This window comes from Pagrus major, chromosome 7 (genome assembly GCF_040436345.1).
Source record: "Pagrus major chromosome 7, Pma_NU_1.0".
NCBI classification, from domain to species: domain Eukaryota; kingdom Metazoa; phylum Chordata; class Actinopteri; order Spariformes; family Sparidae; genus Pagrus; species Pagrus major.
The window spans coordinates 13,381,991-13,405,350 of record NC_133221.1 but is presented as its reverse complement, the minus strand read 5'-3'; the positions used below and the strand labels follow the sequence as shown (position 1 = coordinate 13,405,350).

Sequence of the window (23,360 nt, the reverse complement as noted above, 5' to 3'; positions counted from 1 at the left end):
TAATGTATGTATAAATATATGAATACACTTTTTTTTCACCCTGCACCTTAGAATTTCTTGTGAATGCATCATCGTTTTGTAGTCTAAAGCAATATGACTGTGTACAGATATATTTTCTGCAGACGTTGAATAAAAACAGCAGAGCATGTGATCAAATAACATTCTTCACAACAGTGTTGGGAGGTTCATCACTAACAAAAATAGTATTTTTGTCTCAGTGCTTTAAGATAATATCACATTTTACCTCTGGCAGGTGTTTTTGCCAGTTGTTACAATAAAAATCAGCATGTGAGGCGAGCTTCAACACGTCTGTTTTCTCCTGTTTGCAGGAATGAAGTCGTTCTTTTCATTCTGACATTAGAACAGAATCACTGAATTGAGGCGATTGAGCTCTGAGGTTTGAATCAAAATTATCAAAGTAATTTCCACAAGCAGCAGCAGCCTCTGCTCTCTGGTAAGTGTGTGCATTGCTCCCTCTGCTGGTACAGAGGCAGTTTTCTGTGAGAGGAAAGTTGCTTTCTACAGTGTATCTCATCATTAAAACATCAGACTTCTGAGTGAGGAGAAGAGATTCTGTCAAAGCTCATTTATTTTGAACATTGTTATTTATTATAAGTGATAAAAAAAGAGGAATATTCGGCATAACTCTGATGTACTATATTCAAGTTGATTCGATATGTTAAAGGGGAACCGGATTTAATCGGCTTTGCAGATTTCGACGATAAAGTCAGGCAATTTTAACCATGAAATGAAGTATTCATGAGTTAAACAAAAAAGTATTTAAAAAAAGTATTCTCGTTGTCTATCTGATGAGCAGATCATTCTGAATATCAAAACATATTGCAGCACAGTCCAGACAGGTTTCGGGAATTTTTGCTGTTCCTCCTCATAATCTGTTGAGGTGAGTTTGCGTTTCATGGGCTGACGAACCTGAGATTGAGCCTGAAATCACCATTCTCAGGTTGGACAGTCCTAGAAAGAACCACTCAAGAGTTTAAGCAGGACTTGGTGTGCTCAAGAGCCTCAGCAGCTGTGTCCACGGAGAGGCAACGCGTACCTTGTCCAAAAACACCTGATGAAAAGGACAGAAAATATGTCTGTTTTAGGATACTTTTAGTCCAGATGTGTTTACACATCTGCAAATGTGCACCTTGCGGTTTGATACGCTGTTGGGTGTCACCGTTTTCTACATAATTAAAAAAATCTAGATGCACAAATATCCACTGTAAAGCCATATAAAAAGTTGATACTGTTGGTCACTAACATTGCTAATCACCATCATCTGAAAGTTGTGTTTTTTAAACTAATCCGGCATCCTATTATTTTAGATTGTGTGCTGCATGCACATTCACAGACGTTAGAGGAATTTGGCGCCAGAAACAATATTTATCCAGTGAGAATAAAAACCGAGAAAAAACTCTCAAAATCATAGTGAACTACTTTAAAAGATTTAGTTAGGAACAGTGATTTTCATTAATTGTGGTACTATAATTTCACTTCCTCCTGTAAAAAAAGAGATTTTAATAGGTCTTAATGTTTAAAGGAAGATACAAACACAAATATAATATCTCATTTCAATAAAATGGAGGTTTAAATCTAATGACATGCTCCTAGAGCCACAATTAACTGTATTTCAGTAACACATCTGGCTCATATTTGTGCAAATGTTTCTCATTCAGAAAACTCTGAGCCCAATGTAAGAAGGTTAACACCACGTCTGGCTCTCTGTTGTTAGCTAACCTGCACTGAAACCACTCAGAGAGCAATTAAACACTCAGCCAACGGAGCCCTAATGCACACACTGCATCTCATACTAAAAACATCTAAATCACCCCGTCCTGACTTTATGAGGACAGTCCGGTCTCTTAGAAATGTTCCTCTCATGATAAACTATACAGATGGAGAGAGAGAGAGAGAGAGAGAACAGGAGGAGAAGGAGGGAGAGAAAGGAAAAGACAATGCTGTGCCCTCTTCAACCGACTAATCCAAACCCTCTTCACATGATTCAGAAATACTTCACTGTCTGAATAATTCATCCTTGACTATCTGCATTAAAGCCACTGTATTGTGTTGGCCTACTCACACCATCACTTCACATTTACAATCCAGACACTCCCTGCCAGATAGCACATTAACCCAACAAATAACAACCATAAATACATAGTTACTCTCCATGTTTCCTCCCTTTCATCTCGCAAACAACACTCACTGAGAAGTGTGTCTTACCCACACGGCATGGCAGACCCTGTGACTCCTCAGACCCAGCCGAACAGTCTTCATCACGTCAGAGTCGAGACCCAAAAGAAGGCACACAGGAAGAGAGCAGAGCAACCTGGAGCTGAGCTTGTGACATGAGGATGTAAAAGAAGCACAGGTCGCTGAGTTAGAAAAAAAAAAAAAGGCCACTCCTGCTTACTTTACTAAGCTGTGACCTCATCATGCTCTGTACTACAAGACACACCACCTTCCTGTTTGTCAGTGCTGGTGGTAAACTTTCCATTGACATCTCCATTCAAAAGGCAATATGAACATTTGACGCATGTTGCTGTGAAATATAAAAAAAACCCATCTGCAGTCAATTTTAAATACCCTGTTTAGCTTGTGTGTGTGAGAGAGAGAGAGGGACTAATACAAAATGCTTTGACTTGAAAATCAATAGCAGGCAGACTTTGGCATTTATTGCATATTTAAGCCAGCTGAAAATTAAATGAATTCATAGCATTTTAATCAAAAGACAAAAAAGTTCAAGCTTCAAAATCTGTACCAGCTGCATATTTAACAGAGGATAAACTAGAGTAGGCTGAGAATTAAAATGCTGCTTCTGAGCCTCCTGATATTCTTAGCTCTTGCACGTCTTTTGCCTGTCCTTCTCACACCTCCTCCCTCAGAAAAAAAGAAAAAAGAAAAGATGCCTCTTGTGGGTCAATATCTGCCTAATAGGCTGCCGGTTCGTAATTGTCCATCAGCCTCATCAAATGAGTGTCAATCATACTTTACCGCGGCTGGCGTCTTGACAGCTGTCAGAGTGATAATTATGGAAAGTGATGGAAGATATCAAGGTTCCTTTCCATGAGAAGAGGACAACCACAATATCCTTCCTGTTCAGTTTCAAAGTGGAGGTAATGCATTTCGGTCTTGAAATAGTTGATATAAAAAAAACGCAGGTGATTCAAACACAAGTGAGTTTACTTTTAAGTGCTGTATATGTGTTCTAATGCCTCGATCGTATTGTCCGCTATGACTCAGATGCGACCCACAATTTACATTTGACATAAATGAAATAAAGCGCTGAATGCATTTTAAAAGCTGTATTGCACTTTTATTAAATATATATATATATATATATAAAAAAACATGCAGCAGAAATGGCAAACACAAAACAGCACGTAGTCAAACACTGAGGCTGCAAACACAATTGATGGATTCTCAGTACAGAATGACTCACTACCAGTTGTATTCAGCAGTATGCGCATGCTGTACAGTAGAAGGTGACTGAATGGAAATGGATTGGTGAGTAGAAACAGTACTTGTAGCTAATGTCAAAACAAGTTTGCAGTTATATTTTCAATTCTGTTTTTTTCCCCCTTAATTGTTAGAATAAATAAAGTTTTTCAACAAATAATCTTTTGAATTTTTTATGACATTGTAACTCAGAGAACATAATGATATCAAAAATTAACTCAATATGCAAAACTCCTTCCGATGTCTCGACCAAATGGATGAATATTGTGGAGTGCCAAACATCTGGCAAACTGTCAACATGTCTCTACAAAGAACAAGGCAATATTTAACAGGCACAAATTTAGCAGACAGATCTCATTTCATTTCAATACTGTAACCAAATAAAAAGATCAGATACGGACAGGACCGTAGTATTTGCACCTGTTCTGAGTTTTTATACATCCTCAACTCAACAGCCCTTTTTTGTTGAAAACAAACAATCCCCTGCAAGACATAAATCAGGGTGTCTGAAATCAACACTTAATCTGTGTTGGTTTAACTCAGATGACCCATTTTCACAGCAGTAAAAGACGTACGACTTGCCTGCCGACTGGTCAGGTCTATCCATATCCAAATATGTAAATGAAGGATGTGCTGCATAAATATACACGACGAGTGCATACTCTTAGCTGTATAATGAAAAAATGGTTTTCAACACCCATTTCAACTGGTTAGGTCAGCATCCACAGAGAAGGAAAAGAGTGAACCAGAGAGCTAAAAAAAAAAAAAAGACAGTTACACCTACACATTTTCCGATTGAATGGTCCTTCAGAAAGTGCTCGTGGCGATAGAAGTTGAGCAACATGAGTTCGTGTTCTGATTTAACTTTTGTGAAAGTTGCAAGGAAGGTACGGGGTAAAAATAACCTTAAAAGTTTTTCTTTTCTTTTCTTTTTCTTTACTGCATGTGCAAATTCACATTCAGTTGTGTCGTCCACAGTTTTAGGCGTAAGGCGAGATATATCCTTCAAAACGACGAGCCTACAGATTTCAAAAGAGATTGTCACAATTAAAATGCTCAAATAAAACATTTAGACTTACAGTAGTTACATACTGTACATATAAAAATATTTCAGAATTTATAACACAACCATCCACAACAACATTTACATAAGATAAAATAATATAATTTAACATGTCAACAAGGTGGCTCTTTGCTTTGTCTGTCTTCAGTTTCTTTTTCAGGGCCCATTGTTTGCACTTTACGCCCAAACAGATGCAAAGAATATGTCCTCATATTGTCCTCTGATAGGCACAGCCCTGTTTCACCCAACAAGACAGTGCACTCCATGAAAAAAAGAATTATAATCATAGTCCATAAAACACCAATTTGATCAGTAACTGGGCTCATCCATCTCTTCGTCGCTCCAGTCAGGTGGTGCATCTGTTCCAAAGTATCGATCCCCGAAGTTTCCTATAATAACAAAAAAATTGTGTCAACATTAATTTAAACTAAAAATCACAGTTGACATCATGTATAAACAAAGCAGGTCATTTTTGTGCAATAATCCAAAATATCTTTTCTCCATTGCTCACCTATGCCAGGTATGATGTGGAAGAGGTCATTGACCTTCTTGTCCACAGCTGTTGTGATGATTTTGACCTGTGGGAATGCGTAGGCCACCGAATGGACTCCCATTTCTGCCATGAGCAAAGACACCAGCAGGATCTTGTCCTCCTGGACATCATGGTCCTGAAAAACAAAAACACATCCATGAAAATAAGCTACATGAGGACAGCAATTCATTACAGACAACGTGGACTTGTAATCGATTGGGCGCACCCACCAGCAGGACTCGAACAGCCATCATGGCAGCAGCTCCAGTCGACACAGTACAGTCCATCAGAATCACATGATCCTCGCCGATGTCTTTTGGTAGACGCAGGTAATGAAGCTGAGAATGTTTAGAGAGAGGATATGGATTAATACCAACATGTAACCTACATGACCAGTACTGTCCTGTAGCTGTAACATTGGTGGCACAATGCAGAAAGTATGAAAATGATGAACTACAAAAAAATTACTCTGAGATATTATTAAAGAACGTCTTAAAGGTCCAGTGTGTAGGATTCAGGGGCACATAGTGGCGTGTTTGCAGATTGCAACCAACTGAACACCCATCCCCTATGTTGGCCGCTATAAACCGAAAAATGTTTGTATTCCTGGCTACTGCAACAACAATGCAACATGGTGGACTCCGTGGAAGAGGACCTGCTCTCTCTGTAGATATAAAAGGCTCATTCAAAGGAAACAAAAACCCAACAATTCTAAGTCTTGGGTGATTACACATTAATGAAAATATAATTATTAATATTATTTTCCATTTCTGCCTCTAAATTCTACATACTGGACATTAAATGTCATCAAGCACATTTCTTTTGACATATTTAAGACTTTAAGGGTGTTTATATATTTCCTATAAGTTAAATCTGTACCTCTGGTTCTCCTGTGTCCTGGTTGGTCTGGATGAGGATCTTGCCGATGCGGACGTCTTTGCAGACGGCCCTCAGAGCCGGCTCCATGGTCTCCCCGGCTCGAAGGATGGACACGCCTGTTATCTGAAGAAAAACAAAGAGAAGAAAGAAAAAATTAACAGAGGTTAATTGCATCAGTTTGGGTAGAGACAAACACTTCTGAATGGTCTTTAAAATAAAAAAATTAAAGGGTTGTGGAGACGTCAGGCTGTAAATGGAGTTCACTCACCCTCTTCCCGTGGAAAGTCCTGCCTTCATAATCCTCTCCCTGGGGGGTCTGGACTACGTGGACCTGAGATAATATTAAAAATCAGAACAGGGTGAGTACAATGCTGATTGCTGTTGTGTGCTATAGAAGTCAAGGAAATAGTTTGTGATCAATTGTGGTGAATTTCAAACTGTCAGTCACGTGTGTGTTTGTGTAATACAAACGTGAATCTTATGGTTAAGGTATGGAAACTTTCCATTGTGGTGACTTGATCATTTTCCATTCTCATGCGTCCGTCTATCTGACTGTCTTTTTAGCAAATAAGCACTCATTCTTTTTCCACCAATCTTTCTACATTTCAGAGCACCAAAATAAACTGTATTGCTGTGTCTTGTCAGCTTTTGTCTATCATTCAGTTATCTTGTGCTTTCTTTCTCCTACACATGTCTCTGTCTACACTCGGGTGTCTAATGTTTCAGTGTTAATGTTCTACTTATTACAAAGGATTACAGAACCTTCATGCAGTGCTGTGAATTAATTAACAGTGGATGTCAGTATTAAACACCTGCGAGGGGAGGAAGGAGAGCGCCCGCTCGATCAACAGACGCATCAGCCTCTTGGAGTAGAAGATGAACTCATCGCGGCTGGTTTCCTTGTTTCTAAATGTGGGTGATTAGGAGAAGAACAATACAAGATTTAGCTGCTGTTCACTGCACAGGGTTGAGCTGTTCATGTAACAAATGAGATCTCACAGCTTTTACCTGATAATGGTGTGCATACCCCTGACCTGGGGTGTGCTCTCCAGAACACTGAGGGTCTGGGGGAGGGGTTGGGCCTGGTGTGCAGAAGCCAGGGCTGCCCTGTAACCACGGCAACAAATAGTAGAGCGGGGGTGGTGCAGGGTGAGACGAGTGGGAAGAGGGAAGATGGGCAGACACATGAATACAACACACGTAAAAACAATAAGTGCAACTGACGCTTCTCTGCACGCGTGTGTACAATACGTGTGCACAGTCAGAAAACACACACAAACAGACGAACACACACACACACACACACACACACAGAAGTGTAAGTACATGCAAAACCTATCACATATTTTTCTGGAGTAGTTAAAGCACAGTTGATCATGGTAGTGTGTAACCACTGTAATATGATTACTTGGGAAAAAGCAAACGCACAACATTACAAAACACACGGTGCCAGTGTGAGTGTTTCAGTGGAAAATTACAACAGCACAGAGACCATGATGATGGAAAAGAAGTTAGACAGATTCTTGGAAAGGTCAAGAAATAAAACAGATCTGTTTAAAAAATATGCATAATATATGAAAAAAATTCTGTCTCATTTAAATAAAAGCATGATGGTTATTTTCCATGATAGGTCTCTACTACTTGCAATAATTCCCCCAGACTCCACACACTAAATCATTAGGTCTGAATATCTAGTTGGCCGAGGTCTACCCTGGGCTCTATAGAGGAACAGACACACTCAGTGATGCAGTCACATTGACACTACATGTATCCACGATGTCACTGAGATAAACATTAGCCAGATGCAAAAAAAAAGAGAGAAATCAAAGCAAATCTGCTCACATATCCCAGCGAAGTTTCCTCTATGGGGAGAGTTTTTTTGACAGACAACAACAGACACAACAGAGTGTGACACACACACAGAAAAAAAAAACATATAAGAGGAGGAAAAAATGAGAAGAGACACAACATCAGGTGGATGGAGGGATTATCACACACAGTGAAAAGTGTGACAGCCGAGACTTGAAAATGTCAAATGTCTCGGAAGTACTCTAAGCACCGAGGTAAACTGCTGTTTCAAGTAAAATAATTTTTCCTGTTATCAAGTAGTTTAAATATCATGGTTCAGAGAAGAGGCTATGCTTTAAAAGATCTTATTACAGATGCTAGAGTAAAAGAGAGAGCAATTTCTTAACAGATTTTGAGATCTATACATGTGCACGATGCATCCATTGTGTGTTTGCGTGGGAGGTGCGCAAGCTATCGTGTGGCTGTCACTCTTTCACCGTGTAGAAGACTAAAGGTTGGTATTTCAGCTCACAGGCCCCAGCACATCCTGTGTCTAAAGACAGACACCAAGCTCACTTCCTCTCTCTCTCTCTGTCTCAGATACTGTGGCCGACATTCAATGGAAAAACTCAGCACTTTGTAGTAGGGTATTGGAAACTTTCTCTGTGGCTGAGGTAGATAATAGTCAACAATAGCTGCAGCGAGCGCTTCCTCCCTCTCGCTTTCTGTTATAGTCACTCTCTCTCTCTTATTCTTGTTGCCCCTGAAAGGAGGGGTCAGTGACTTGACTCATTGGTGTATTTTTAGACACAGAAGGCAGGAAGAGTGTGAGTTGTCATTTCTCTAGAATGTAGAGAGAAGGAAAACCAACGTCTTTGCATCAAATGCTGGCTGCACCACACCAAATCCAACTTTTTCGTCTTGATTCGACTTCTAAATGTTGAAATTTCATGCAGTTTTTATATTCACTCAATGCAGTTGTGGAGTCAGTCTTTACAATATTTTGGCACAGTCTCGTACTCTTATGACTGATCACTAATTCAGTATATTTGCTCTATAGGCACAACAGTGCCGCCTGGTGATGTGCCACGGCAGCCAGCAGATCAGTGGAAAGTAGAGGTTGGTTTTGCTGGCCTCTTTTCCTCTCTCTCCCAGTAAGAAGCAGAACAAGTGGGGAACTGGACAGATGGTGAGGAGAGAATGATAGACAGGATAAAGGCCACTCTACCTGACGCTGAGCTCGCGCTGTGAGCCATGGAGGGGATTTGGGGTGGAGGGGAAGTGGTGGGGGAGAGAGTGAGAGAGCAGTCCATCAGCAGCATGTGTGTTAATGTGTGTGTGTGTGTGTGTGTGTGTGTGTGTGTGTGTGTGTGTGTGTGTGTGTGTAAAGTGGGGCGGGAACAAAGCAAACTGCATGGTGGCACAAAGTGCTCCCCACGAGCAAAAGTGTGCCTTCGGTGACATTTAGTGCATGTTGCACAACCAATCCAAAAGTGGAAACAGCACACTCTGGTTCAGTAGTCAAAAGAGCTTATTCTGACGAGGATGCAGAACGAACCATTGAGCGAGGATTTCAAATAATTATGTATCAGGATATACTCTTCCACAGTAATAAATGTTATATTACCAATTCAACGAAATGAACTTTTAACCCCCTTAACCTAAAAGGAAATGTCTTGAAATGTGTTTGATATGGATAAATAGCAATCATTGTTTCCTTTAATAAACACTTCAACTGTCCAGACACTAAATTAATCTTAAAGAAGTTCAACCAAATATGAAAATCCAGTCAATATTTACTCAATTGGAAGAAGTCAGGTGAAGTTCTGTAGTCCACAAAACATTTCTGGAGCTTCACAGCAAAACAGCGCTGCAGTGTTCTCCAAAACAACTGAAGTAGCTGGGGACTTGTCTTAAAACGATTAAAACCGTTCATTGTAATCCAAGTCTATGGAAGCGAGAATCTTCACCGTGCTTGCTAAGCTAAAAGTGTTAGCCTGCACGCCATCTAAAGAGGGTGCACAAGCTCTGGAGACTTCTGGCTTCGGGAGACAACAAACCTTCACCCGACTCTCCATCCGCATGGGGACAAGTAGATAATGACTGAATTTTCATTTTTGGATGAACTTATCCCTTAAAATGTTCTCTGTTGATTTTTGTCAGCCACGCCCTCATTAGAACTGGTGTACCAATATTCACATTCATAACAGTTGGACTTGTACGACATATTAATATAAGAAGCACAGAACACTATGCTTCCGATTCAGACTCTTATCAGATAATGACTATCAAGTATTGATTCTGTGTCCTACCAGAGCTGTAACTGTGATCAGGATTAGTAAAGTATTAATTTGCTAAATTTAGACCCCAGTAAGACACATAAAGCATGAGGGGACTCTGTAGTTGTCACTTCACACCAAACTAATAAAAAACCTGAGAAAACATTATTATTCTGGTCCAAATTGCAATATTTTCCCCTGAAACAAATGTTGGTGACTACACATAATGACTGCTATCACAATGCTTAACATAATAATCTATTTATCTGTCAAACTGTCTGGAGCAATCATGCACATTCATCCTCACATTTCTATCCACTAGAGGGAGTGATGGAGCTTGTAATTACTGACAAATAATAAGGGCTGGCTGCAACTACACTCAGCAAATCATCCCAACAGTATACTAAATATCTTTTCAGCTTTAAAATTAAGAAGAACAGAAACAAACAAAATCACACCAGGTGGTTTGACTGAAGGGCTATAATTCACTGTTATGACACATTCTCTGTGTATGTGTGTGTCTGTGTGTGTGTGACAGTATGCCTGTAGGTCTGTAAGTGTGATTTCTCTTACCTCCTCCAGCTGACTGTGGACATGCTGCACGATCAAATCGATGGCCACCATGTTGCCACCACCTGACAGAAAGACAAACACAAAAACAAAGTGAATTTTCTAGTTTAACAGCAGTAAAATATTTGAAAAGTTGCCTAAATTACAAACAAAATAAATTACCGTTCTGTGTCACTGTTCGTAGACAGTAATTACACGACTGCCATTTCCCTCTGAAATCGCACTTACTGCTGTGTTCCTTGTTCTAAGTCCTACAAACGTAGGTAGTCTGACAAATAATTATAATTTCATCGCTTCCTGATTGATCAGCAACTAATAAGACAATGGATAGTGAAAATCTGGAGAGACTTAGGGCCATATTTCAAGGTAAAAAACATATTTGATAACCTGTCCCACTGTTTACAAGAGATCATTTTCCACGACATTTTCAGTGATGATCTAGCTGGTATGACAGACAGGGGTAGAGGCCATACACTAATATGTTCCTCTCTGTGGAAATGTATAATAAAATAAATAACTAAAATGAACTGGTAACTGGTAACTACTAAGTGGTTTCCTGTTTAGCCAGCAGTGCCAAAAAAATTACATTTGAAACATAATGTAACATTATTTGGAGTTTCGGCCACTTAAATTATAACGTTACATTAATGTCACCCAGCCTGCGGTGCTGCTGTGTGATGTGACTTTGGGGTGTGTTCACAGCGGGCAGCCTACTCAAAATACTCTTTACTCTGTTACTATTAATACTAATACTCTGTTTTGGGGAGCTGTGAGTGAAAATAGGAAAATGTTTCAATAATTTTCCAGGACAACACAAGATTTTTCAGGACATTTTGCTTTTTCTCTCATTTTCCACGTGTTTTCCATGACTGGAAAATTGGTCTACTGTTTTCCAGGTTTTCCAGGATTAATGGGAACCCTGTTCTGTTAGACAACAGCGAACATCAGCTGTCAACCTCAACTTCCTAGCTAACATTACGGTTTGATAGTTTTACTTGATACAATTGGGAAGTCGTAAATAAAATATCAACACACATCTTGGAGTAAATTACTCTGGATGTAATCAAAGGAAGTGGTTGCATGCTAACTTTTGCTGACCGGTTCTCAAGTGTTGTTTTCCCTTGAAAGATGATCCTCCAATTTTCACTATCCACCATCTTTTCAGTCACTAATCATCTGGTACGTGGGAAAGGAATAACAATTTGGCAGGTTCCTGATGTTTATACCGCTTGCAACCTGGAACATGGCAGCATGACATTATGCCAGCATTTGAGCTTCCCACCCTGAGCGTGACATCAGAGAGAAATGGCTGACATGTGAATATAGTCTATTGAGTTCATTCCTTTCTATATTAAGAGTATGACAGTACTTGTTAAGTGATGTTAACCCTGTATACATATATGTAAACGTGTGTGTATGTTGTATGCACGCACCACGTGGCACCACAATATCAGCCAGGCGCATGGTGGGTTCAATGTACTGCTCAAATGCCGGCTTGACAAACTTGTTGTATTGCTTGATGACGCCTTCAATGTCTCTGCCTCTCTCTGTAATATCCCTCCTCAGCCGACGCACCAGCCGGATGTCAGAGTCTGTGTCAACAAAAATCTTCATGTCCAGCAGCTGACAAGAGAACATGAAACAGAGAGAACAGGTTAAGCTGATGGAAAGGTTCATAACACACAATGAGGACCAGGCTGAAAATACCTTCTTCTTTCTATTTGTAACTAATTCTGAGCATAATTGTGCTTACAGTTGTGTCATGATATACTATTAATGTTAAGATATTTGTTTACTGTGCTTGGAAAATGTGTCTTGAATGAGTCTGATATGAATAAATGCCAAGATTAACCATGACAAGGATAATTAACTTTTGATACACAGTTTTCTTTTTAAATTAATGATCACATTGGAGTGTGTGGTGACTCCTAATTAATCTTTATAATGGATTCTGTTTATTTTTGTTCGCAGGGACCTCATTATGACAGGTTTAACCTACTTCTGTCCCAAAAGCAAGATTGAAAGGCCAACATGTTTTTAATTATGTAAAGTACAGTTTCTTATCAAATAAGTAGTAGATGAAAAAGTGTTTTTGACTCGTAAATAATAACTCTAATATCAATAAACATTTAACAGCATCTGAAAGAAATGACCTTGTTGCATTAGTTTGTACATTAAAATACTTATCAATCAATTAAGAAGTAATAAGCTTGGATCGAGGATAAACCATTACAAATGCGACATTTTGCACTGAAAAAAAAACTGGTGGACAAAGTATGTGGTGCAGACTCTTTCTCAGTCACTTTAAACATATCTTTGGCAGTTCTGTGCAGCAAGGTGTTGGACTTTATCAATATATATGTATATAAATATTGATGTGTATAGTTTGAATTCAGTGTTTTGAACTTATTTACTTAAAATTTGCTTACATTTCAATCATGGATTGAACATTTAAGACACTTGATAAGCTAGTTTTTGCATAAACAGCACAGGTGTAAGTGAATAAAATAGAAAAAAAGCCCCCTCCCAGAAAAGCACAGAAAAATATGGTCGTCCACGTGTACAGATAAAAATAAACCTGACACCAGCACCTTCCACTGACCAGCTGAACATGTCAAAGGACAATAACCTTGCCCTACCTGCAGGAGCTTTTTATCTGCAAAGGCCATGATCCCCTCAAAGATGATAACACTGGCTCCATATACGGTTTTCTGTAGGGGACACACGTGCATGTAGTATTACAGGATAATGTACATACACAGCACATGGACATACAGACAATACATGCCTTAGCATTTTGCAACTGATGAGAAAACATCTAACTGTACTTAATGGATACTAAATTATGAAAACCAGTAGACAGAATTCACAATAATGGGTTGTCACTGACCATCTGGAGTAGCAGATTTGCAATGTGACTCTAAACCTCTAGCAAGGGAGATTAAAACCCTCTTAGGTAATCGAGAAACTGAGATTATATTCAGTGATTCTGACATACTACTCATTAATTTACGAAGTTCAATGCCATGTGTTTGGACGTGTGCATTCATCCTTACCCACTCCTTCTGTCTCCCATGAGTTGTAAAGTCATACACAGGGATTTTCACGCTCTTGCCCTGTTTGAGCTTGCGCAGGGTGTGTGTCAGCAAATCAAAGTCAAAGGCATCGGGGTGGTCAAAGTTATAGTCGTTACTGGCAGCCAGAGTCTGCTCTTCTGGGGACAGGACCTGAAGATTGCAACAAATATTGTAATAACATACTTTACAGCAAACTTCACACAATAATGATTTCCAAGCACAACAAAAATGATTTCCCAAGATAACAATTGTACAGTGAGAAAAAAAAAAAAGACTTTACATTTTACATGAATGCGTTTAAATAAAAGTACACATGCTTTAATATTGGTTGTTAGACATAATTTACATAAGCTTGTGCAAAAACACAGATCGCTCTTCAGGAGCAGTTGAAGTTGGGAGGCCTAAATTTAGGAGATCATCATGTGCCACTGTGACGTCTGTACCAGGTGGTGTGTGTGTCTCTGTGTGTGCCCTTAGGGTAGTTAAGTATTAAAGCTCCAGATCTGGTATTTGGCAGTTTCAGAACAGCAACACCACCTTCTCAAGTGAACCCATTACACACTTAATATGATAAACCGGTGTAGCTGGCTCTCTAGGGACTGTGTTCAAACATGAGATATCCCCAACAGAAAAGCATAAGATATTAATTTTAAAAAGACATAAATACTAAATGAAATGTTTTGGATGCCAACCTCTGGTATCGCAGCGTGGTGAGAGCTATAGTGCCACTGGCCAGTGGTAAATCCCTCCTTCTCTGCACAGTCTAAACCACTGCTGTCAGATTGTGACGGGATTACATAACCGCAGAGTGGGTGGAGGTATAGAGGGGCAAGAATGATGGCTCTTGCTTGATTGCTCTCCACCACTCTTTTTCTCTCCCCATTCCACTCACCACTGTGCTTCTCTTTTAACTCATCCGCCTTCTAATATTATCCTGTCTCCTTTTTCTCCAGTCACTCGTCTTATCCCCATTTTCCCTCTGGGATCCAAAAGGCAATCCTATTTTCTCTCTTTCACTCTTGTCTTCTGCACTTAGTCTCACTCTTTCAAATGTTTCCTTCAGGCCACCGGGAGATTAGCAGCCATACAAGACAGAGATGAAGTAATAATAATAATAATAAGGAAGAAATTATTTCTTGGACTCATTTCGTGTCAAGATTTTATCTGAGAGCATTTAGATTGACATAAAGATGTGGCAAAACATGTCAAAATTCAGGTTACCTATATTTTAAGTAAAAGGCATCCAGTGTCTTAACCTGTCATTACAACATTTACAAACAGGTGTGTCTGCATGCAAATGGACACCATCAATACATACTGTACTGTACTGCACAAACACACACACACACACACACCTTGTAAAAGGAGTCCATTGACAGCAGTACAACCCATGGAACATCCAAAGCTTCAATTATTTTCCTCGCCACGGTTGTCTTTCCTGAAGCGCTGCCGCCACACAGACCTGTGACAGCACATTGATATGAAGACATTGAGTAACAGTATTTTGCACACATGTGTAATTCTAAAATACCTTTGCTTGGTGGGAACTTACTGTACAAGTGCTAGCTTGACAGGACACCCTTTTGTATTTGCTTTAGGCTACCACATGTAGAGAGGCAGGAAGAAACAGAGACCAGGACTTCAGAATATCCTATTCCCTATGTACAATACTTGTCGGTGGCAAAAGAGCCACCTCTAACTCAGTTAAAATGTCAATAATGACAGTGAATGGGCTTGTCAATACCCATTAGCAGTAAAGGCGGTGATTGCTTATTCCTGCAAAAAGGCACTTCTTATCTGCTTGTAGTATTAAAGGTGATCTACCTAGTTTTGGGGAAGACATTCAAGAGAGGAGAAATAGTCACTGATTGATTTTCATGCCCTAGTCTAGGGCTGCTTTTTCCTTCGGTTTTGAAAACTTAGATGTATTGACACTATGTGTGTTTATATGGATTCAGATGTACAGTATGTCATTGCCAAGTTATGGGAGACTGTACTCGAAAGAAAATGAAAGATATAACAGGATCTCCTTAAGTGACCTACCAATGACGAAGGCATCTTTGGACTGTGTTCCATGCTCGTTGTACCAGGGCGGGCGGCCAGCTGTGTAGATGGTTCGTTTGGAGGTGCGTAGGAGAGGAGGCTCAGATTTGCACTGGCTGGTGGTCCTTTTCCTGGGTGAAAGGCCTGTGCTGCTTACCGAGGGGAGAAGCCGGTCCAAAGATCCCTCACCACCTCCACTGTAAAACAACAAACAAACAACAGAAGATGACATTAATGTTGACAATTTTGTTGGGGTATATTTGACAGAACTGTTAGAAGTAGGGCTGCACAATATTGGAACAAAACTGACATTGTAATAGTTTGGTTTTTCTGCAATATTTATTGCGATATGAAAAATATAGAAATTTCCTCCAAATAACCTGAGGAGCTTTATTTGGAAAAAAATAATCACTCTAGAATGACAGGGGTGTTTTGTAGGGGAGTGCATTTTATCAACCAACCAATGCTGGCCATGTTTTGTTGGATAAAATGATCAAGAATGATTGAGGCTCACAACCATGTATGCAAGATTCATTAAATTGGACTAAATCATGCAATGTTAAACAGACGTCTGTTTTAAACGAGTCATGTAAAATGAGAACGATGCAAGTTGTAGCATGAAGAAGCCTTTGATTTCATTTGTTTACTTGACATTGCACATCCTGTGATGTGACTATTGCACATACGCACATTGCGATGTCGATGCTGAAACGATATATTGTGCAGCCCTAGTTAGAAGTTACTGGTCTGCAGCTCTGTACACATTAAAAAGAACAATTTCTTGTTTGTGGTTTTGACTTGAATACAGTACCATCATTATAAACAGTTACGTCATATCAAGTGGTAAATAACTGAGGAGCTTTTGGTCACAGTATGATAGGGGTTTTCATTTAACTTCATTAACTACGCAATGAAAGAAAGCACACAACCATAGTATAACCAGATTAGTTTGTAAGTGCCCTTGTGTCAAGAGTAGAATTTGAACAGTGGTGAAACTATCATTACAACGTGGTGAGAGACAGTCATGACAATAAGACACAAATGTAATCTTTAATTTAAAAAAAAAAAAAAAAGCTTTCTCATTGTCTTATCAATGTGTGATGAATGATTGCTGACACTAAGACAGACAGTTAGGGCACCTAACAGTGGGGTGGACTTACACGAACAGTGGCCCAGTTACCTGACAGTAAACAAGACTGACCTAGAGTTGTGTTGCCTCCTGTCATGGGTTAATGTTCAGTTTTTACATTTTCAACAGGTGAGCTTTGTTCAGTCTACAGAAAGACTGCTGAAGGTACCAAAGTTCAATTCACAGTATGTAAACTAGGTGGAAAAATGCAAACTGAATTACATGACTAAAGTTCTGCAGAGGCTTTTGCAACTGAATCATGTATAAATGCAATGTGTTGAGGGTTGTACCAATGACTAAGACCAATAGATATGTGTAAAATGTGCTATCAAAACATAAGAAGATAAAATAGGGCCTCATAAACAAATGACAAGACGCTCATTCAAAACAGGTATGTGAGTCTTGTGGGAACCAGGTACAGAGGGAATTTGCATAGACTATTCAAACTAGACACAATGGTTAAACACTTCTGCGCAACACAACATTACTGAAGTTCCATTAAGAGAAGTTTATGTAACACATTAAGCAAGTGTCTTGACACTTTTCAAAGTTGTCACCATATTTGGAAATGTAGTTACTCATTGCTTCACCCAGAGAAAAAAAAGTTGTTTTTTTCTGTTACATTTTAAGACAAAAGTAAAGAAGAGTTAGCCTGAACAATGGTTGTAGCTCATTAAGATTCAGAGCAGAGGACAACAGTACACAGAACTGGTCTAACCCATTGCTGAGTAACCTGTTTAGAATTCAACTTCACAACTCAGCTACTTCTGGAAAAACAGCTTTGCCTCTCTTACAAAAGTCTGGAGGCTTCTGTGCTGCATCATCTATGCAAAATAATAGCCTGAAGAAAAAAAAAACAATTGCACAATGTCAGTGAAGCAATCACTTTTAATTCACTGATGCCATAAACAATGAATCGCACAATAAATATCGCGAAGCACGAAGCATCACCAAAGCAAAAAAAAAAAGTTTGTTTAACAAAGTCTGACCTGGTAACAGTTGCTAGCAACACTTACTGCAGTATCCGAGCCATCCACACTTCACCCAGTGACGACTGTAAAAATCCAGATGCCATATCTATAGTAGGCAGCTTGAGAGAACAGTCCTAGATAGTCCTCTGTCTATTTCTCTGTTATTCATTCATCTCTTGGCTCTCTCATCTTTATATGGGCCATACACCTCCCCAGGTGGAGTCTCAAGAGGTCAGAGGTGAAGCAAACAAGAGAGAGCAAAGATTTATCTTATCGCAGCAGGGTCACCTGAGCTAGGGAGCGGGCTAAGACTGAGAGAACACATATACTGTGCATGAGGCATAGCACACTCCAGCAGTGTTATCAGTTAAAACCAAACCAGGGTGCCATAAAAGATTAGCCTAGTTGACTGTGCTGAATCATACCCTTGTTCAGTGGTTACAGTGCTGATAAACATTACATAAACGCATCTTTGAATGCAACTTTGTGAATAGAAAAGGTTGTAAGGAGTCCACAGTGGAAGGTACCTAAGACCAGATGGCCAGAGCAGACATGGGGACCATAAGCCTCAATGGTCGGCAGGAGTCAGTGAAAAGGTAAATAAGACAAAGCATCATAACTTACACTACTTGTTCTTTCTTTTGTCCTCTTAGCTTTGTGGAGGGTCTTTACAAAGAGGATTTTAAGACAAAACAATATATAATGGCATCGATTTGACAAAAGCCAACCTTAAATCAACACAGCACGACTTCTCAACTTGCATGAACTTGCAACTTCTCAGCTGCATGACGGGTGGGTGATACAGTTGAAATCAATACTCAAGTACAATGCCTATTAATTAGGCCTGTCTGGAGAACTACTTTTGTTGGATGATATACCGTCTCAGAACTAATAGTGACAAACTACATTTGTCATTTTAAGAATATTTTTCGCATAAAATTATAATATTAATCTAACATAATGCAAGTAGACCCTTTCAAAAAGCAATGAAGTTGTACTATAAGATATGTAAGATCAATCTATTGCCAAAACATCATGTCAGGTCGAGTAATAAAATGAATATTTTTTAATATCTATAGATACAAATATATACTATATATATTGATAGGGCATATTCCTGAAAACAATATGTAAGTAATAATTTTATTGCTTATCTAAATAATCTAAATTCTACTGCAATATTGCATCAGACAAAACTCATCAGACACCTAAAACAAACTCACCCAACTACTTACTTTAGGTTACAATTCGTGTTGAATCATTTATCATATCATCACAGTATTATATTACACCGAAACTTGTGGTATTAGTACAAAAGCATGATTACAGTCAGTGACAAAAACATGTGTGTTACTAAGTGACAGATGCAAACTTTCCCAAAGCATGTCAACAAAAACTGATATACTCCAGAGACCTAGGCTGGAGTGGCTATTCTGTTTATCCACATTCTGAAGAGAAAACATTTAACTCTCTCACAGGGTCAAATAAACAAACAATCAAATGATAAGTGCACTTGAGAATACAATAATTTTAAAAAAAATTGAAATATATAAATAAATAAAATTCACTTACCTGCCATCAGATCTAAGAGTCCAACAGCCAGATATTCTAGCTCCTGAGTAAGCCGGTAGCGAGTTCATAACTACAGAAAAGTATAAGGGAGGTTCCCACTGTGTGCACGGACCTATGTTATTGCCAGTAGGTATACTCTGTATTTATATATACACTCAAGTACAATATAGCTTAACAGCACTGCCCTCTGGTATAACCCATCGAGAGAGACAGAGAGATAGAGGTTGGGCAATATTAAAGGGATAAGCTTAGATGAGAAACGAAACTTTAGACATCTGTTTAGCTTTCTGTTTCTGCCATTCAGTGGAGTAATGGAGGGAGAGAGAGGGCACTGCAGCTCGGTAGAGAGAGAGCACACTCAGTGTGAAACTACAGCACAGCTTTTCCCTCCTCTTTCACTCGCACTCCACTCCTCCCCTCAGTCGTCCGGCCAACAAATGTAAGAGGATAACCACCCCTCCAGATTATGTTCATTAGGTGATATTAATAGCATCAGGTTTGAGCCAGACCTTCCCACTCCAGGCACACACACACACAAACACACACATGCCAAGCTTGGGTCAACTGTCTTTGACAGTCAGTGTCGCAATATGTGGCTGGAGGTGAAAGAGGGACCAGAAGAGAGCGACAGAGACGCCAAGAGACAAACTGGTGGGGGAAAAAAACAGGAAAAAAAGAGAAGGGATAGACAAACAGCGAGCTATTATTCTCCTCTGATGTTGACGCAGTTGACTGAATTTACAAGAGAGACGCTTCAGGCAGCGTTAGGGAGGTGAAGATAGGGAGAAATGGAGAGGAGAGAGAGGGAGAACACAACAGAGGGGAAGGGCAGAGGGGAGGCAATGTGCTTTTCCCCTGCAGGGACTTGCCATGTCTCTATGTGCCTTACACCAGAGTCTGGAGACGTCAGCACGACAGCAAACACACACACTCACAATCACAATCACACACATACACACACATACAGAGCGATGTCACCTCCCTAACTTCACTCACAGTGAAGAGTGGGGAATAAACAGCATGATGAAACCCAACACTACCTCTGCTGCTCTGTCAGCTGACAGTTGGAGGAACAGCCCAAGGCAGTGCAACACGTAAACACACACATGCAAACACTGACACTCACTCCCAGGCCACATCTTGTGCGGACAAACAAATCATTATTCCCAGAGATCAGAGGAGACATACTAATTGTTTTGCAGCGCAGCAAAAACAAACTAAAGAACAAAGCAGGCCACAGCTTCAGAACCACACTGCTTAAAGAAGCAACTCGATATGATTTAAACCGACGCGTAAAGTGTTTGCAAATATTTGGAGTTTGGACTTGACAAGACTTAATTTCTGTTTGCTTCCTCGTTAAAACCATAGGGGATAGACACAAGGGATTTCAGTGTTTTTCTCTAATCTTCAATGTAGTTTTGAGAGTGCCGCTGTTGCTTTAAACTGCAGTCAGAAGACAGCTGCAAAGCAAGAAAGCACCATCGAAACAAGAAGCCTGAACTGGTTGCTATGCCAAACATTCAGCTATCTGTCGATGGCTACAGAGACGCACAGAAGGGTTACAGGCCTGAGCCGAAGTAAAACTTACTTATATTGTAAGTACAATAAGAGAGATATATTAAACACGGCATATATTGTGGAACCAATGCCTCTTATGACTCATTTAAGCTTTCATAATTTAGACATTATATAAACTGAATGTCTTAAATGACAAATGACAGTGACATCACCCAGACGCTAAATGCTAAAAGAAAAAATGCTCATCTATTTTAGACACTAGGACAGAGTTATGTAAGTAGCTATATATACATAGGGCGGACAAAAAAACTGAAATGCTAAATAAAATCTTTGCAAAGCGTTTAGTGTTTGATTTCTGTTTCGAGTTGTTGATTCACTTGGTAATAGATACATTTTTATGTTAGATTTAGGGCTGCAACTAATGTTTATTTTCTTTGTTGATTAATCTGTTGATTATTTTCTCGATCAATCGATTAGTTGTTTGGTCTATAACATGTCAAAGAATTGCCTTGTGTGTCCACAACCCAAAGATTTGAAGTTTAATGTGGAAGAGGAGGAAAGACACCAGAAAATATTAGCATTTAAAAAGGTGGAAACATTACTTATGTCAATTAATCAATTATCAAAAAAGTTGGCGATTAATTTAACAGTTGACATCCAATCGATTAATTGCTGTAGCTCTAGTTGGACTAGATTATATTCACCTGTCAATTGCGTTTACAGATTTCACATCATCAAAATACAATTACAAGCTTTACTCACATCACTTTGAGCTCTGTTTTGCACCTACATTCAGGTTCTGTCATGTAAGTGAGTACAACTTTAATGCTTGTGCTACCGGTCTGGTGAGTCTATGAAACAGGAACTAACCCTCAGTGGGAAGACCAATGCAGTAACACCCTCTTGTGGCTCAACAGGGTACCAGGCTGAAGGCTGGTTTTAATGTGGGTGGATACAGAGACAGCTGAATAACTGGGTGAATGTGACAGTGTGACATCGCTATGTATTATCCCAGCTACAGTATTAGTCATCTTATGCAAATGCTTGACACAACGTGCCCATGAGTGCAGGGCTTATGTCTGTGAAAAATGAGCACGTTGCAGTGCCAGCAGAAAACGCCATGCCATGCTTCTCACTTCTGCTAACCTGAAAGCTGTCTCTTTCTCCTCTTAACAGGCTAATTATTTCTGTCTAGCTAGCTACACCCGATACAAGCTAGCTTAGCGTGTTTGGGGAAACGTTAAGGGTTGTTAAATGCTATTATTCTGTTTAAGAAAAATGACAATGAAGTTGTGATAGGAGGGCACCTCGTGTAAAATGACAACTGTTATGACAAAGTGAGAGTGGACAAAGCGACGAACTAAGAGCAGGCCGAGCTTGTCCGACATCTGTAATAAACCAGCAACTACACAGTAACTTCCTGGCTACAATTACAGCGACATGTTACTTTTATATAGGCCTGACATAACGATTCACTGACTGTATCCATTAAGTCACACAGTGTGATATACAGGTCGTGTTTACTCAAAGATGCTTAACCAAACTGCGAGTGAAAATGTTAGAAAAAGTCACCAAAAAATCGTCCTGTGATGCCAGTGGTTTACGAATAGCACCCAAAATGTTACCTGCTCGATATAGAGGAAGTTTTCTCTTCGTTCTCCATCTTTGCGAGCCTTTCTTCCCTGCTAACGCTATTCTGTTGACAATCAGGTGTAGGGAGCAGAGTTAGCGCTGAGGCATCATGGGGCTTGTAGGCGTGTCCTAGTTCATCATTATAAGGCTACACTGGTATCGCCCCCCGCGGATGGACTTCAAGCCCCAGAATGCATCTGTTCCGTTCTTTCGATGTACGGCGAACAGCATGTACAGTATCACAAGCAGGCATACAGGGCCTTTCCTGAAGCTGGTAGTGGGTGAGGTTCAACAGGCCACGTGTGAGATTTTTGATCCGAGTACTTATTTATATCATTTCAGTCTTATTTTATTACATAAATATACATATTGTTTTGTAACATTTTTGTGTAATATGTCATAAATATATATCGTAATAATAAAACAATTTGTAAGATACAACACACTTAAAAGTCAAGTACAACTAAAGTAGGACATTAAATGTACAGATACAGGAATAGGCTGCTGTCAGTCGTAATAAAGCCTACATAACAATGATACAAGCCTGCATGTAAATTTGACACGCTTAACACACTCTTAACACTGTGAGACCTGCATGTAGCTATGAATGCCTATTTATTCACTTTTATAATCTCATTTTAGCAATAAACCTTTTTCACATTTGACATTTTTGGCATGTCACGCCAGCAGGAAAAATCACAGGTGTTATTTAATTAAAAATGGCTCCCTTTCATTCAGGTGTGTCAGCCAGCACGCACAAAACAGAATTGCGGAAACTGGCACGAAAGAGTACTGCTGTTATTTTTCTCATTAGGTGCACCTGTGTTTAACAAGTCGGAAAAAAG

General features: G+C 39.5%; 1 protein-coding gene across 4 annotated transcripts; it reads right to left on the bottom strand.

Moving 5' to 3' along the window:
- Window positions 1-3,297: 3,297 nt before the first annotated feature.
- Window positions 3,298-22,580, bottom strand: uckl1b (uridine-cytidine kinase 1-like 1b). 4 transcript variants are annotated; one of them, XM_073470007.1, is made up of 15 exons: window positions 22,509-22,580; window positions 15,694-15,890; window positions 15,006-15,112; window positions 13,630-13,800; window positions 13,213-13,284; window positions 12,007-12,196; window positions 10,577-10,638; window positions 8,953-8,969; window positions 6,945-7,043; window positions 6,749-6,842; window positions 6,205-6,267; window positions 5,937-6,059; window positions 5,288-5,395; window positions 5,037-5,193; window positions 3,298-4,914 (listed from the first exon to the last, which is right to left on the bottom strand). In XM_073470007.1, the coding sequence occupies exons 1-15, from the start codon at window positions 22,544-22,546 to the stop codon at window positions 4,835-4,837; spliced, it is 1,578 nt and encodes a 525-aa protein (XP_073326108.1). In that variant the 5' UTR covers window positions 22,547-22,580; the 3' UTR covers window positions 3,298-4,834. The 4 variants fall into 4 exon arrangements, with proteins under 4 accessions (XP_073326108.1, XP_073326105.1, XP_073326106.1 ...); XM_073470004.1 differs by lacking the exons at window positions 8,953-8,969; window positions 22,509-22,580 and adding exons at window positions 7,779-7,798; window positions 19,366-19,730; XM_073470005.1 differs by lacking the exon at window positions 22,509-22,580 and adding an exon at window positions 19,366-19,582.
- Between the last annotated feature and the right edge of the window lie 780 nt (window positions 22,581-23,360).

Excerpts from the sequence above, each read along its gene's own strand:
- uckl1b (XM_073470004.1), bottom strand. The coding sequence starts at position 19,433 with ATGAACTCGCTACCGGCTTACTCAGGAGCTAGAATATCTGGCTGTTGG. Across the intron at positions 13,285-13,629 it reads ATGGGAGACAGAAGGAGTGG|AAAACCGTATATGGAGCCAG; the intron begins GTAAGGATGAAT and ends TGTCCCCTACAG. Across the intron at positions 7,799-10,576 it reads TCCACAGTCAGCTGGAGGAG|AGGAAACTTCGCTGGGATAT; the intron begins GTAAGAGAAATC and ends CTCTCCCCATAG.